Below are 14,999 nucleotides of genomic sequence, written 5' to 3'. Positions count from 1 at the left end.
AGAATTTTTTTTTTTTTGTAAAGGTAATAATCAAGCAAACTTATTATTTTACACTGGTGCACTTAGCATTTTATAAGGAAAAAAATGGGTCAAGACATGTTTAATCCTCAAAGTTAGATATTGATGCCTCGACCTAGGATTTTTGTTAGTCACAAACTATTCAAATGTACCTATATTCAGTCCAAACACACTGGAATCAGCTTGTTTGATAACACGGTTTTTGGATTATAAAATATTATGTCCCCCTGAGGTCTTAAACCACCAGAACAACTACTAGGACATGACATCCGTGTCTCCAATAGATTGATATGATTGCACACTTACATCACAGTCACTCTCACAGATGACAATTGTCAATTCAACAGGATTTTGGACATCAAGTGGAGTTTTTACATGTTTGTGTTGTGAGTTTTTGGTGGGTTAACATTACAGAGCCACGACATTTAACTGAGAGCATTTCTTCCGGGTCTTTTGAGTAACCAGGAGATGTTTTGTAGTTGATGAGCCCCAAAGGCTTCAAGTGTACCAGCCAGGTTTGTAGTTTAACTGCTGTGATTTCAAACAGGGGATTAGGCAGCAGATTTATTTCCATCTCACCCATTTGAAAAGTGCTTGCCCTTGCATTGTTAAAAGCACACAATGTCCCACAGAATTCTAGTAATTCTTGATAAAGCCAATAGATGGCGCCAAGATCTACGCTTTTTCCGAGTTTTTCTTTAAATGGTTTGCTACAGGATGTTAACATTGAAGTAGCCAAGATATACATTACATACATAGTTTAGACTTGTATGCACTTAATCTATTTATATTTTTCTTATTGTATGAATACTGGAAAATCAAATTTTCTTGCAATAACTACTAATGCACAAAATAACACGCAGCACAGTTGAGCCTTGACTTAAAATATATTGAAATATGAGTTTGTTTATGAAGGCAGTATGTCTATATGCTACCCTGTTTTATAAAAAAAATACAAACATTGACATGGATAATATGATAAGTATTGTTTTATTTATTTCTAGACAAGAAGAATGGACAAAAAAGTCTTGAGCACACAAAAAATATGACAATAAATGGTACATTTTGGTAGAGCCACCTGCTCAAAACCTGTAATTCAAACATTTGTTTCCTATCAAGAAAACACAAATATAAAAGTAACTCAAACAATAAAACAATATCTTGGTGTGTAACATTTGACAGAGGGAAAGTGGAGTAACCAGAGTGTGTTGAGTTACCTGAGCTATTTTTCTCCTCAACACTGAAGATTGTCACCAGCAAAAGCTACTGAAGAGCCAAAACAGGAAGGACACAGTGAACCCTTTATCTTTTTTCAGTAAAGAAGTGAATATTTCTTCCATGGTAATCTTTACAAGAAAAGTCATACGCATTTGTCATCCAGTGGAACTTTCTCAAAAGACAGAATATGCACGGTGGACACCATACAATGTAAATGCCCTAAATGTAACAGTGTTATTATTTTTGTTTAAATGCTGGTATGCGCGGATGTATTTATTTATATCCAACCCGAAGTGCTGTACAGAATCAAGCTTCAGACCCAATTTAACACAAGTGACTGTAATATGTAACACGTACAGTGAAGAAAATGATGAGTCGGATATCCTCAGTCTGAGTTCTTTGGTTTATAAACCCCTGTACCTTTGACTATCAATGTATGACTTTATTAATATAGTGCTATTCTGTTACTGGGGACAACGGGATTGGATACATAACAGTTGAAGCAAATTGAGAGTTTGTAAGATTAAAAATACAGATTGCTTTTAATACAATACCAACTAAATGTGTGTGCCAAAAACTTCTGGAATTACCTAGAAAGAAACCCTCTTGAGTAGCGTGATGTTTAAAATATGCATTAAGCATTTGTAGTGTATTTAATAAGCATTCCAGCCATAAAAATACTAAATCTAAGAGAGTTGAGGAAGGCAAAACTGAAAAAAAAGAACATAAAACAGATCCAAAGAATATCAAAAAGGTGTTGAAATATAAAAGTCATCATGTTTGAGCCTCAGTGAAGCCATCATTGCTTCTGTCCAAACTATCATGGAGAAAGACACTTGGGTCGGCCATCTTGTAGCGCTGCTCACATCCAGTGCGTCCAAAGGAGGACATGAAATCTCCAACATAGGATTTAAATCTGCTCTCAGGACAGGCCCTAATCTTGCTTTCAGTCAGTGATGCATCCTGAATGATGTTCGAGCTCACAGGCTTCAGCTTTGGTTAGTTTATTTGCTTATGTCTTTATTGACCTGCTGATTCACTTCCTGTTTTATGGCCATTGTGTCACCGACCCATTAACTCAACGTTCATCTTTCAGACATCTTTTCCTTGAGATCCATCATGTTTAACAATACCTGGAAGGTCTGTGGTTGTATGTTAGCTTGTAACTCGGAAAGCATGATGCCACACAGTATATTCATTTATCCCCTCACAGTCTCTTTTTCCGTGTGTTCCCCCGTCGGAGCCATCTAGGGTCATTGATAGATATGTTCAAAGTACTGAGGCTGTGGATTCTCTTTGACGTATTTCTGAATGTACCAGCAGGTCAGGTGAGCTTTCAGATCCTCCTCCACCACAAAGTCCATGGCTGCCTGCCATCACAGAAACATCAAATCACATCTTCACACGCATTTAATAAGAGAGCATTTCACATGGACACTTCCATCATTAATTTAAAAACACAAGTCATTATTGATTCAATAAAACGTTTTGAGGTGTGCTATCCAGATTTAAGGTACAAGGTTGATCACTAGTGAAGTTAATAAAATAAGATACTTTTCTGTATTTTATAATAAAAAGTGTTATCCCAGAGCTCATCACTAGTGTAATCTGGGTTCAACGACATTCAATTTAATCCAAGATATAGATCAGTGTTTCTCAAACTTTTACATACCAAGGACCACTTAACCAATAAAAAAACACTCGCAGACCACCTAACTCCACAATTATCCAAAATCACATCGTTTTTCTAGAACAGATTACAAATCGCCTGAAAATGGTACAAACAAGTGGCAACATGTGTGATGTAGGTGTTGCGCTGGGCTATATCATGCAATCGAAAGTGAAACTTAAGATTGCTCCATTGCGGAGATATTCCCGCGAAAGTGCGGAAAACTTAAATGTATTTATTTATTTCAAATGTGAAATGTTACCAATATACTCACGGACCACTAGGGGGCGCTCACGGACCACCAGTGGTCCGCGGACCACACTTTGAGAAGCACTGATATAGATCATTGTCGAATTGACATCAAGTAAACATAGCAGGATGTTCAGAGCTGCGGCCATTTTTATACATTACGTTGGCAGTGCAAAGAACTGTTATTAATGAAGCGGGCTAACTTGTTTGGTTTCTACGGACAATGCACAATGCTGAGTGCCATTGCAACAAAAAAGGTTGCAGAGACAATACATTTCAAAACACATTATTTGTATTTGAAATGATGATCAAATTGATATGGTAAGATTCCTAATTTGGCTCCGTCTTCTCTTAAAATGAAGATAAATTAAAAAAACTGTCTTAATGAGTTTTACCTTAGCCAGATGCTTGGCTATGCCTCTCCCCCTGTAAGCATCTGGCACTTCAGTGTGCTGCAGGTCCACCGTCTTCTTCCCAACGTATTCATACAGAAGGACCGCACGATCATGAGATCCTGAGGGCAGACAGAGGCCATAGCAACAAGGTTTGTTTAGTTTTTCTCCACCCAACCCATTCATCTACAGCTTATTAACAGCAGCAACATCCCCACCTTTCTTCAAGGGAATACTGATAAAACATACAAGTTCAATAGGTCACTTAAAATGCAAAATCCACTTTTTGTGTCCCCTCTGTGTCAAGAGATTCGGAAAAAAGATTCTCTCTCTTTTTGTCCTGATCCATTTATAGAATAGAATCGGAGGGATGAAACCCTCTTCAATGGTCACACATGCAGAGCACACAGCACACACAGTGAAATGTGTTCTCTGCTTTTAACCCATCCTAGTACCAGGAGTCTAGTACTAGGAGCAGTGGGCAGCTATTGTACAGCGCCCGGGGAACAATGGGAGTGGGGGGGGGGAAGGGGGTTGTCCGGTGCCTTGCTCAAGGGCACCACAGCAGGGCAGGAGGTGAACTGGGACAGTCCAAGTAGCAGTCCACACTCCATACTTTAGGTCTGGTCCGGGACTTGAACCGGCGACCCTACAGCTCCCAGTCCAAGCCCCTACTGACTGAACCACTGCCAGACGTATAAAAAAAACATGTCTGAAAAGGAGCTGATCAGATTTGGCCACTTTGTGATGTCACAATGTTTTTTTGGGTTACGTGCAACCATAGCCAATAACCAACCAAGGTAACACCCGCCCACCTTATCACCTGAATGTCTTCCTAGAGATGATCTTTTTGGTATTTCGAGCCAAACACTTCAGAGACACGTTTTGTGTATATCCGAGATCGTTGATATATTGTTGAAAAATAGTATAATAGGGGACCTTTAAGGGCAAACTTAATTACAGCTTAAATGATATGTCAGTCTGCAGAAAAGATAATTGCCGATTTCACGTTTCATCGAAAAATGGCCATCTCACACAAGGAGATTTCCTACCTTTCTATGTTTGTATTTATTTATATTAAACTCAATATATTTGTGTTATGGTCTTAAAAAGGAAGACATGAAAAGCAGGGTTCATACACTTTTTCACCAATGATTTTCAATGACTTTTCCATGACCTTTACCTAATTTTCCATGACCAAAAAAATTACTCTTTCTCAGCAGTACCACTGAAAATGGTTTATTTTAACATGGAACAGGAAAATAAGGTCTGCATATGAAACATGTTGTGCCTATCTAAAACAAATCAAATAGTAGGCTTACTAGCTTCTACAGGCTAAAGCAAATAAAATCTCTCACCAGCAAAACACCTCAACAGTTAAATGCCATTTTATGTTTCATTACTATACGATACAGTATTTATTACCATTATAGTATTACTATTTCGGCGATTAGCTAAAATATAAATTATATTTGATGCAACTTTGGTTACATTTCCATGACTTTTCGAAATCTTTGGGAAAAATATTGTTTTCCATAACTTTGCCAGGGCCTGGAATTTGCATTTTGAATTTCCATGACTTTTCCAGGTTTTTAATGAGCGTAGAAACCCTGGAAAAGCCTTCACTTTGTATCATAGAAACCTGGATGGACATTGTTTCACTACTTACTGACATTTTATAGACCAAACAATTAATTCACAAGTCTATAACATATTCATAAAATATTGATTAAAAAAATAATCGCCAGTTGTAGCCCAAAAACACAATACAAAGATATTGCCCAAAGGCTAAGTTATTGATCAAGTTGCAGTAGCAGTGTTTAATTTACATATAATACTGCAACATGGCTGCTCAATAATACAAGGCATGAGTCATTTCCCTCAGTGGTCACTCAATCAAAACAAGAGGGTCCCTTGTTTAATCCCATGTGATGTGGAGCCCATCATTTAAAAACTCTGAGAGAAGAAAGAGATGTGATAAAGATCTTTATTGAGGGAACAATAGCTTTTGCCTTTTGTTGTAAACAAATCTTAATTCATAAATGATCAAAAACGATTTTAATTAAACAATCATTTAAATTGACCTTGGAATATACACATTGATACGGTTTTAAACACCTGTTTTCAGCTTGTAAAATTGGAAGTTGGTTTTGTTAAGGTTGAGGAGAGGAACTAGGTTGTTATACTTGAACTTCCTTTTAAGTAATGCTTTAATTGTCTGTTTATATGACAGAATTGTCTATACAACTGTCTTTAGTGGGTGTGGATGCATATTTGCTTTCAGGATGGAACAAACAAAAATATTTCCGAAAAACAAGCAGGTGAAGTTACAAGTGAAGGAAGTCAGCAGCTTTGACTAAGAAGAAGCACAGTGGTCTGTTCAGTCCTTACAATAAATGATATCTGTGACATCGCAACTATGTGAAAATAACAACGGCTATGTGTCTGAAGTGGCAGCTTGAGACATCAATAAGAAAACGACGACGATGTTGGCAGCAAGAAAAGAACAACAGCAGAGCTAGCATTAGCCTGTTAGCATGCTACTGTTTACATGTTGAACATACTCACCGTTTAGTCGGATAACAAACTGCCGGCGCTTCTTATCGTGCTCCACCTGGATCTGAGAGCTGTTTGCGTCGAAGACATTTCCCTGTGCTGCCTGTGCTGCCTGTGCCATGGTTTACCTCTACAGTTCACTGCTGTGCTACTCTGCAGCGATGCTAACCAGAAATGGCTTCATGAAATGATGAACGGTCAAAGCAAAACACCTCATCCAACGAAATCAGCTGTGAGGCCACGTGATGACCGTCAGCCCATCAGCGCCCGTGTTTTCAGACGGGGGAAGAACAGTGCACACAAATAAAAGGTATCCTATTTGAATTAGGACCAACAAATGTATTGGATTGTAATAACCACTGTAGATACTTAAAAAAAAAAAACATTGTTCAATGGCAGGACTTACTAACTAGTTGGATTTTGAACATGCAGAATATTCCATTGATGAAAGTATTTTACTAACTTTGATATAATGGTGAAAATATGTGTTTCTTGCAGTTAAATGTTAAATGACAGAAATGTGCTCTGTTTTACAGAGTGGGGTCAGTGCACATAGAAGCCTGTAGATGGCAGCATATCGCTATCTTTAACTTCAAAGGTCACCACTGTACAGGCACCTGGAGGTCAGTCTACTGCAGGGGTATTCAACTAAAATTCAACGAGGTCCAGTTAGAGAAAATGTCCCCATGCAAAGGTCCGGAACATCAAAATGTCTAAGTTGCTTTATGAATTAGTGTGATATATATTGAAGTAGCTGTAGCTTTATCAACGTCTGCATGTCATCAACAACCGACTGCCAATCAAATAAAGAAAGTACAATTCAAAAACAACAATATTTATTGTCAATGAACATTGAACTATACAGATATACAGTAAATACTGTGGATATGTGTAATGTTCCTCTCGGGCTGCATTTATAAATAAAATAGCTTTGTTAACCGTTTCACATCATGACTTAACAGTTTCAGACGATTATAGAACATATCAGTCTTTACACATCATAACAATTGAACAGTTTTAAAGTTTCTCTTTCTTTCCCTCTTATATTGCAGTCCCTCACTCACTTCTTTTTAATTCAATGCGAGAATTGAGCTTGAGCTTGTCCTGCCAGGAGTTTAAATCTGGGCTGAAATGGTGTCAGGGCCATTCTCATACACATGCAGGTGCTCATTGGTTAGCCTCGGTTAGCCTGCCCTGGAACGATATTTAGTTTTAATTTTGATCCTGGTGGACTGATCATATTGGGCTCTGAGACTGCTTATTTTTTGTGACCTCAGTTCTGACTTGAGAGGGAATGTTTGGTCAAACACTTTGTGTTTTGTCTCATAGTGGCGTTTTGGCACTTTTAATCAGGGTTGGGAGGGTTACTTTGTAAATGTAATCGGTTACTGAATACTGAATACATGGCTCTGAAAGTAATCCGAATACAGTTACAGTTACTTGTCTTAAAAAAGTAACGTATTCAGATTACTTTTAGAATACTTTTGGAATACTTTATTTTTCCATAACAGATGGGTATGTTTTGGTGCACAGGAGACACTTATTTTACTGTTTTAATGGCTTATCAAGAGCACAACTCAAACACAACATCTTGGTGTCATTCTGGACAGCTCCCTCTCATCTGCACCCCACATAAAAAACATCACCCGGACTGCATTATTTGTACTCTCTTAAACCTTTCCTTAGAATATGTTATGAATTGTCAGGTGTCCTAGGGTGCTTTGAAAGACGCCCCTAAATAGAATGAATTATCATTATTATTTATTATCTGAAACGACGTAATAACTTTTAAAACTGTTTCCAGTCACTTGCCCCATGCATTCAGCAGCAGCAGGCCATTCACTTTGATTTGATCCCGTTATGAAATGTCATCATTTCGACAATAAAGAAATGCTACATAAACGTTATCTTGCACATTTTATCGAACCATCTCCGTTTCTAACTTTCAATATATTTTAAAATAGATCTCTCTCTCTGATCTGCGTGCGGGGGCGGGGCCTCACAGACACGTTGCATCTCTCTCTCGCTCACAGACACGCTGCAGCGCTGTGCAGTGTGCACACAGTTCTGCTGGTAATGACTATTACATTTTATGAGGAAACCTTTCCACCAATAATTCCCATAAGTATTCCAAAATGTATTCACTTCAGGTTTACGAAAGTAACTGTAATCAGATTACTCGTTTTTCAAATATAACGCGAGCTGAATACAGTTACTTGATTTTTGTATTCTGCTTGAGCGCCACGGTCTCTGAACAAATGAGACACACTGGTTCTGTGCTCCCAGTGGGCAGGATGAACATGAATGAGTCCGTCCACGCAGGGTTAAAAGCTCTGTTCTCACTGTCCACTTTCCTCTTCTTGGAGAGCGCCATGTGTCATTATTTGTCTCTCCCTGTCTGCCGCTAACACGCCTGTTCACTCTCCTCTCCGTCTTCTCTGCCTGTATCGCTAATTATTCTCTTTACTCACTTTCCTCTCCGCTTCTCTCTGCCGCTCTCTCATCTCTTCTTCTGTGTTTCTCTCCCTGTATCGCTCACTCGTCTCTTTCGCCCCCTGTCGGCAGCGGTTAAAATAGAATCGTCCCGTCAAAATTGAAATCCCCTATTAATGTATTGATTATAGGTCCGGGTCCGTATAGGTCGGCGTCTGGGTCCGGATCCGGACCGCGGTCCGCCTGTTGCCGACCCCTGGTCTACTGCTTTGTTTGCTTACTATCATCACTTTTTGTGGGTTTACTGGGTCATACATTGCAGAATTCTAAGCAATGTTCTTCCCAGTCTGGTCCTATTCGTGAAATATAAGGTATTTTATGCCAAACAACCCGCTTCTTGTATATTGTGGATTTACACAAATAGATCTGCAGACACACATGAGCTATATTAGGGTTTATGTCAGGGGGAGTCATGTGAAGTAGTTATAGTCTGAGGTAATGCATCTCAATTTACATGATGTTACCAAGTTTTACTTTTTACTCATGGCTACATTTTAAAACACTACAGCAGCAGTCATAAGGCCCTGTTGTCACACAGGAACCATCCACCTCTTGTTTGCCCTGGATGTCTGGATACGGTTCAGTAAAGTTTGGCTGCACTTAAAAAAGCAGAAGAATAACAAAGAAATACATCCTCTTCAGTCATGTGTTTTTGTTTATATATAATAAGGACATAGACCTTAAAGGTAGGGTAGGTAAGTTTGAGAAACCGGCTCGAGATCGCTAGAATTTGAAAATACACAACCGGAGAAAATCTGCCACTTCCTTATAGAGCCCCTCCTCCAACACACACGAACGTGCACATGACCAATGAGGGCACGAGATAAGTTTGTGCACAGATGGAAGGCTGACAGGCAGGTAGGCCATCCAGTTATTTTAGCCGGGCCGGCTAAAATGATTGGTCGTGCTTTTTACAGTATTACGGCTTCCACAGATGACATTTTTTAATGGATTTTTTGTCAAAGCACTTAAGATATTCATTGCTATCGGGATGTTAAGAGCATTCCATGGAATATAACAAAAAGTGTATCTCGAGCCGGTTTCTCAAACTTACCTACCCCACCTTTAAGTCCTACTATACCACTAAAAATGGAAAAGATTGATACAGGATATTGTCTGTAGTATCAGTAATAGTATTATTTAATGTTCATCGCTGTGTCCCATTACGACCAAACATTTACCATTTTGACACCTGTTTTAACATTTGAAAGCTATTTTTGCCATAATTACTGTTTACATTGTAACATCAATAAAAGACCAAAGTGCATTATACAGGTTATCTAGTATGTTGCTAGCAAGTGACGATATAGTTGCCACAGCTAGCTTAAATTATTCAGTATTTTCTCCCTAGCTCTATAATTGTTTTCCTTAGTCAGTTAATTAAGATGATACAAAATGAACCAAGGCATATTTTTAAATGAATTGTACATTTCAAACACTACTGCTAATTGCAACATATAAATCAGTTCTAACCCTACACACATTCCACCACTGTACACAGTTATACATTTGTATGCATTTAATTTTATTATGCTGACACATTTACAACAGGAACATGGAGAAAGTTCACTCCGTCTGGCAGATATATGTTGTTGTCAAAAAATCTCAGGAGGGGATGTTGAATGACTTCACAACCAAGGTTGCCAACAGCCTTTTGCATACATTTGTTGACGCACTTCCTGTCATAGTTGACCTTCCCTGGAGGTCCATTTCTCCACACTTGCCGCTCGGTGATGCAGGAATATGCAATGGCCATTGAAGGAAACTGTGAATGGAGCTTCATCAATTCATTGTTCATGACTGATGAAAGGCTCATTGCAGGCATTGTTCCCAGGCTGTTGCCGCCGGCATGGATGACCAAAATGTCAGGGGGTCTCTGAGAGTTTGACAACTCTGCCTGAAAGTGGGGTAGGACTCCCTTCCAGAGCATGCCTCCTGTGCCAAACCATTGAACTTTGACGCCAAGTCCAAAATTCTCATCGAAGTTCTCATAGGCTGCAACTTCTCCTCTTTGAACGTAACCAGATCCAATGATCCATATCAGACATATTTGTTTCGCAGTTAGGTGTGAGATTTCTGAAGGATCTTCATCACGACACTGCGGATGCTGCTCACAAATATTCCATTCCCCTTCTTGCTGAAGTTCACTCCGTCTGGGAGATATATGTTGTTGTCAAAAAAGCTCACGAGGGGATGTTGAATTACTTCACCACCAAGGTTGCCAACAGCCTTTTGCATAAATGTGTTGACGCACTTCCTGTCATAGTTGACCTTCCCTGGAGGTCCATTTCTCCACACTTGCCGCTCGGTGATGCAGGAATATGCAATGGCCATTGAAGGAAACTGTGAATGGAGCTTCATCAATTCATTGTTCATGACTGATGCAAGGTTCATTGCAGGCATTGTTCCCAGGCTGTTGCCGCCGGCGTGGATGACCAAAATGTCAGGGGGTCTCTGAGATTTTGACAACTCTGCCTGAAAGCGGGGTAGGACTCCCTTCCAGAGCATGCCTTCTGTGCCAAACCATTGAACTTTGACGTCAAGTCCAAAATTCTCACCGAAGTTCTCATAGGCTGCAACTTCTCCTTTTTGAACGTAACCAGATCCAATGATCCATATTAGAGTTTTTCCGTTCTTGTCGACCCCCTGGTTCAGAGATTTCTGCTGGGTCACAGTGGAAGCAGCGTCTTTAGAGGTGCTTGGTAGCATGGTAGTGTCTTTCTCCTGTGTAATTACGATACTCTTCAACCCCTTTGAGAGGAGAGAGATCTGTGGGCTGTGTTTGCTGCCACTTGAAAGTTCAACAGAAGGCCTTTTGGCCAAAGGGGTGGCTTCCCAGATCATCTTTTCTGGAGATGGGATCTTTGGGATTGTTGTGCTGCCCCATGACATTTGACCAGAAGTACTTTTGGCCAAAGGTGTGGCTTCCCAGATCATCTTTTCTGGTGATGGGATCTTTGGGATTGTTGTGCTGCCCCATGACATTTGACCAGAAGTACTTTTGGCCAAAGGGGTGGCTTCCCAGATCATCTTTTCTGGAGATGGGATCTTTGGGATTGTTGTGCTGCCCCATGACATTTGACCAGAAGTACTTTTGGCCAAAGGTGTGGCTTCCCAGATCATCTTTTCTGGAGATGGGATCTTTGGGGTTGTTGTGCTGCCCCATGACATTTGACCAGAAGTACTTTTGGCCAAAGGGGTGGCTTCCCAGATCATCTTTTCTGGTGATGGGATCTTTGGGGTTGTTGTGCTGCCCCATGACATTTGACCAGAATTACTTTTGGCCAAAGGTGTGGCTTCCCAGATCATCTTTTCTGGTGATGGGATCTTTGGGGTTGTTGTGCTGCCCCATGACATTTGACCAGAAGTACTTTTGGCCAAAGGTGTGGCTTCCCAGATCATCTTTTCAGGTGATGGGATCTTTGGGATTGTTGTGCTGCCCCATGACATTTGACCAGAAGTACTTTTGGCCAAAGGTGTGGCTTCCCAGATCATCTTTTCAGGTGATGGGATCTTCAGCGTTATTAGGCTGCCATTTGAAATGCTACCAATGGGCTTATTTACCAACAGAGGTGCATCTTCACAGATCCTTCTCATATTCTTCCCTGATGAGGAGGTCTTTGGGTTTCTTTTCCTAGCCTTTGAATATCGCTTTTTTGGCGTTGGTTTATCTTCCCATAACCTCCTCTTCTTTCTCTCTGGGGAAGTGAAATCTCCAAATCCTCTAGTGCCCTCTGACATTTCCCAATAACGCCTTTTCACTGAAGATCTACCTCCACAAGTTCTCCGCTTCTTCCTTACAGGGGAAGCGCATTCGCTGCATCTGTTTCCAGGAGAGACAGAGACCCTCTTTCTTTTCCTCTGAGGCTGGATTAGAGTGATGCTTGAAGTATTCTCAACCAGTTTCAATGGTTTTTGTGGACTTTTAGCCCCAGGAAAATATCTGGTTTTTGAGGATGGCTGCTGTGTGGATCTCAGACTTTGTGGAGATGGGATCTTTGGGGTTGTTGTGCTGCCCCATGACATTTGACCAGAAGTACTTTTGGCCAAAGGTGTGGCTTCCCAGATCATCTTTTCTGGTGATGGGATCTTTGGGGTTGTTGTGCTGCCCCATGACATTTTACCAGAAGTACTTTTGGCCAAAGGTGTGGCTTCCCAGATCATCTTTTCTGGTGATGGGATGTTTGGGATTGTTGTGCTGCCCCATGACATTTGACCAGAAGTACTTTTGGCCAAAGGTGTGGCTTCCCAGATCATCTTTTCAGGTGATGGGATCTTCAGCGTTATTGGGCTGCCATTTGAAATGCTACCAATGGGCTTATTTACCAACAGAGGTGCATCTTCACAGATCCTTCTCATATTCTTCCCTGATGAGGAGGTCTTTGGGTTTCTTTTCCTAGCCTTTGAATATCGCTTTTTTGGCGTTGGTTTATCTTCCCATAACCTCCTCTTCTTTCTCTCTGGGGAAGTGAAATCTCCAAATCCTCTAGTGCCCTCTGACATTTCCCAATAACGCCTTTTCACTGAAGATCTACCTCCACAAGTTCTCCGCTTCTTCCTTACAGGGGAAGCGCATTCGCTGCATCTGTTTCCAGGAGAGACAGAGACCCTCTTTCTTTTCCTCTGAGGCCGGATTAGAGTGATGCTTGAAGTATTCTCAACCAGTTTCAATGGTTTTTGTGGACTTTTAGCCCCAGGAAAATATCTGGTTTTTGAGGATGGCTGCTGTGTGGATCTCAGACTTTGTGGAGGACAGAAGTCCATCTGATGGCTCGTTGTAACGAAAAGATGCTGCAACACCTGGCTGGGTGTTATTCTCTGAATAGGATCCAGTTGCAGCATCTGCTTGACCAGCTCCACAAAGTTCTCCAGATCAGCCTTATCTCTCATGGCATGTGCTTTTGAGGCATGACTGTCTTGCTTCGGCTGGACTTTCTTCAGATCATCCAGGGAGCTGAACATGCCGTCAATCACTGACATGCCTCCATACTCATGTGGTGTCATGAGTGTCCACTTATTTGGACAAGTGTTCAGGTAAAACTTTCTTGTTTTGAGTCCAGCGTTGAGGAGGTGCCCTGGCATCTCACCCTGAGTCTGTGTTATCTTGCAGATCATGTCATATTCACAGCTCCCGGGGTACAGCGGAGAGCCCAGGAAGAGCTCAACAGCAATGCAGCCCAGGGACCACATGTCTATGGGCTCGTCACAGAGGAGTCCCAGCATGGCCTCTGGAGCCAAGTACCACGTGTGCTGCATTGATGGGACCTGCTCTGCTTTTGTGGCATCGCAGGCGGAGCCGAAGTCAATAAGTTTGACCTTTAATGGCTGCTGTAAGTGATCCACTAGCATAATATTCTCTGGTCTGACATCTGTGTGAGTGATCCCTAAGTCTTTCAGGACTTTCAGAGCTGTTGCCACCTGATGTACAATAGGCCGGATGTCTTTCAGGGGTAGAGACAAGGTCTTTCTCGTATCCACAAACTCCTTCAGATTCATATCCAGCAGCTCGAATTCTTGACAGAGATGGTCTTTGTAGAGGAATGAGGTGTCCCACCTTACAAAGTTCCCCATGTCAGAGTCAAAGCTCCTGAGCTTTTGCAGGATGCCATGCTCTTTTTCTGTCTGTGTCTTTGTTATCCTCACAGCCACCGTTTCATTGGTGGCGGACTTGACACACTTGGTGACGTTTGCAAAGGCTCCTTGTCCAATTAAGTCCAGAACAAGGTAGTCTGAAAACTTGGAGGACAGCTTTGCTCCTCTGATGACCTGGAGGTCGCTGTCAAAAGAGGCAGCCATGTTGTAACAGGTAACCTGTTGCCTGTAGATCAGGTCAGTAATGTTTTTTTTCAAAAAAATTGAAATAAGACAGTGACAAATGAAAACAGCCAGTCTTGACAAGAAAGTGAGTTCAACTGACTGACTGATATGTGAAGATTGGCCTAGTAGAATTCTTAGGTGTTCTAGTGTCCTAGAATGTCTCTGTTTGACATTCCATGGAACTCTGGGTGGAATGAGTGGAATGCAGTATTACAATAATAAGAAATGTCATAAAAACAAGTATATTATTTTTTAATTGTTTATAAAAAACTAATAAATATATATATATATATATATATATATATATATATATATATATATATATATATATGGTGTATTTATATAACTTAATGGGCTTTTGCAGTTTTTCTTGTTTGTCAAGATCACAAAAAATTAAGCGAGGTAATCCTGTTAAACTGTTGGCCTAATCCTGCCAAACTCTAATAGAGTTTGTCAACTGTGTATGGGATTATGTGCGTGTTTCTTCAGGACACTATTGTATAGACCTCCTTGTGATTTCATTTCTCTGGACTTTGCCTCAGTGAGAGGAAGCACATCTCACTGCAGATGGATATTTGCACCAGCCA

The 14,999-nt window shown here is 40.7% G+C and overlaps 1 protein-coding gene across 1 annotated transcript; it reads right to left on the bottom strand.

Annotated features, from left to right (window-relative positions):
* Window positions 1-989: 989 nt before the first annotated feature.
* On the bottom strand, window positions 990-6,338 carry natd1. The gene is made up of 3 exons (XM_034144084.1): window positions 6,115-6,338; window positions 3,550-3,668; window positions 990-2,606 (listed from the first exon to the last, which is right to left on the bottom strand). The coding sequence occupies exons 1-3, from the start codon at window positions 6,221-6,223 to the stop codon at window positions 2,490-2,492; spliced, it is 345 nt and encodes a 114-aa protein (XP_033999975.1). The 5' UTR covers window positions 6,224-6,338; the 3' UTR covers window positions 990-2,489.
* Window positions 6,339-14,999: the final 8,661 nt, after the last annotated feature.

This window comes from Trematomus bernacchii, unplaced genomic scaffold, assembly GCF_902827165.1.
Source record: "Trematomus bernacchii unplaced genomic scaffold, fTreBer1.1, whole genome shotgun sequence".
NCBI lineage: Eukaryota > Metazoa > Chordata > Actinopteri > Perciformes > Nototheniidae > Trematomus > Trematomus bernacchii.
Note: the sequence above shows the minus strand (reverse complement) of the source record. Positions and strands in the feature narration are given on the sequence as shown.

Excerpts from the sequence above, each read along its gene's own strand:
- natd1 (XM_034144084.1), bottom strand. The coding sequence starts at position 6,223 with ATGGCACAGGCAGCACAGGCAGCACAGGGAAATGTCTTCGACGCAAAC. Across the intron at positions 3,669-6,114 it reads GTTTGTTATCCGACTAAACG|GATCTCATGATCGTGCGGTC; the intron begins GTGAGTATGTTC and ends GTCTGCCCTCAG. Across the intron at positions 2,607-3,549 it reads TAGCCAAGCATCTGGCTAAG|GCAGCCATGGACTTTGTGGT; the intron begins GTAAAACTCATT and ends CTGTGATGGCAG.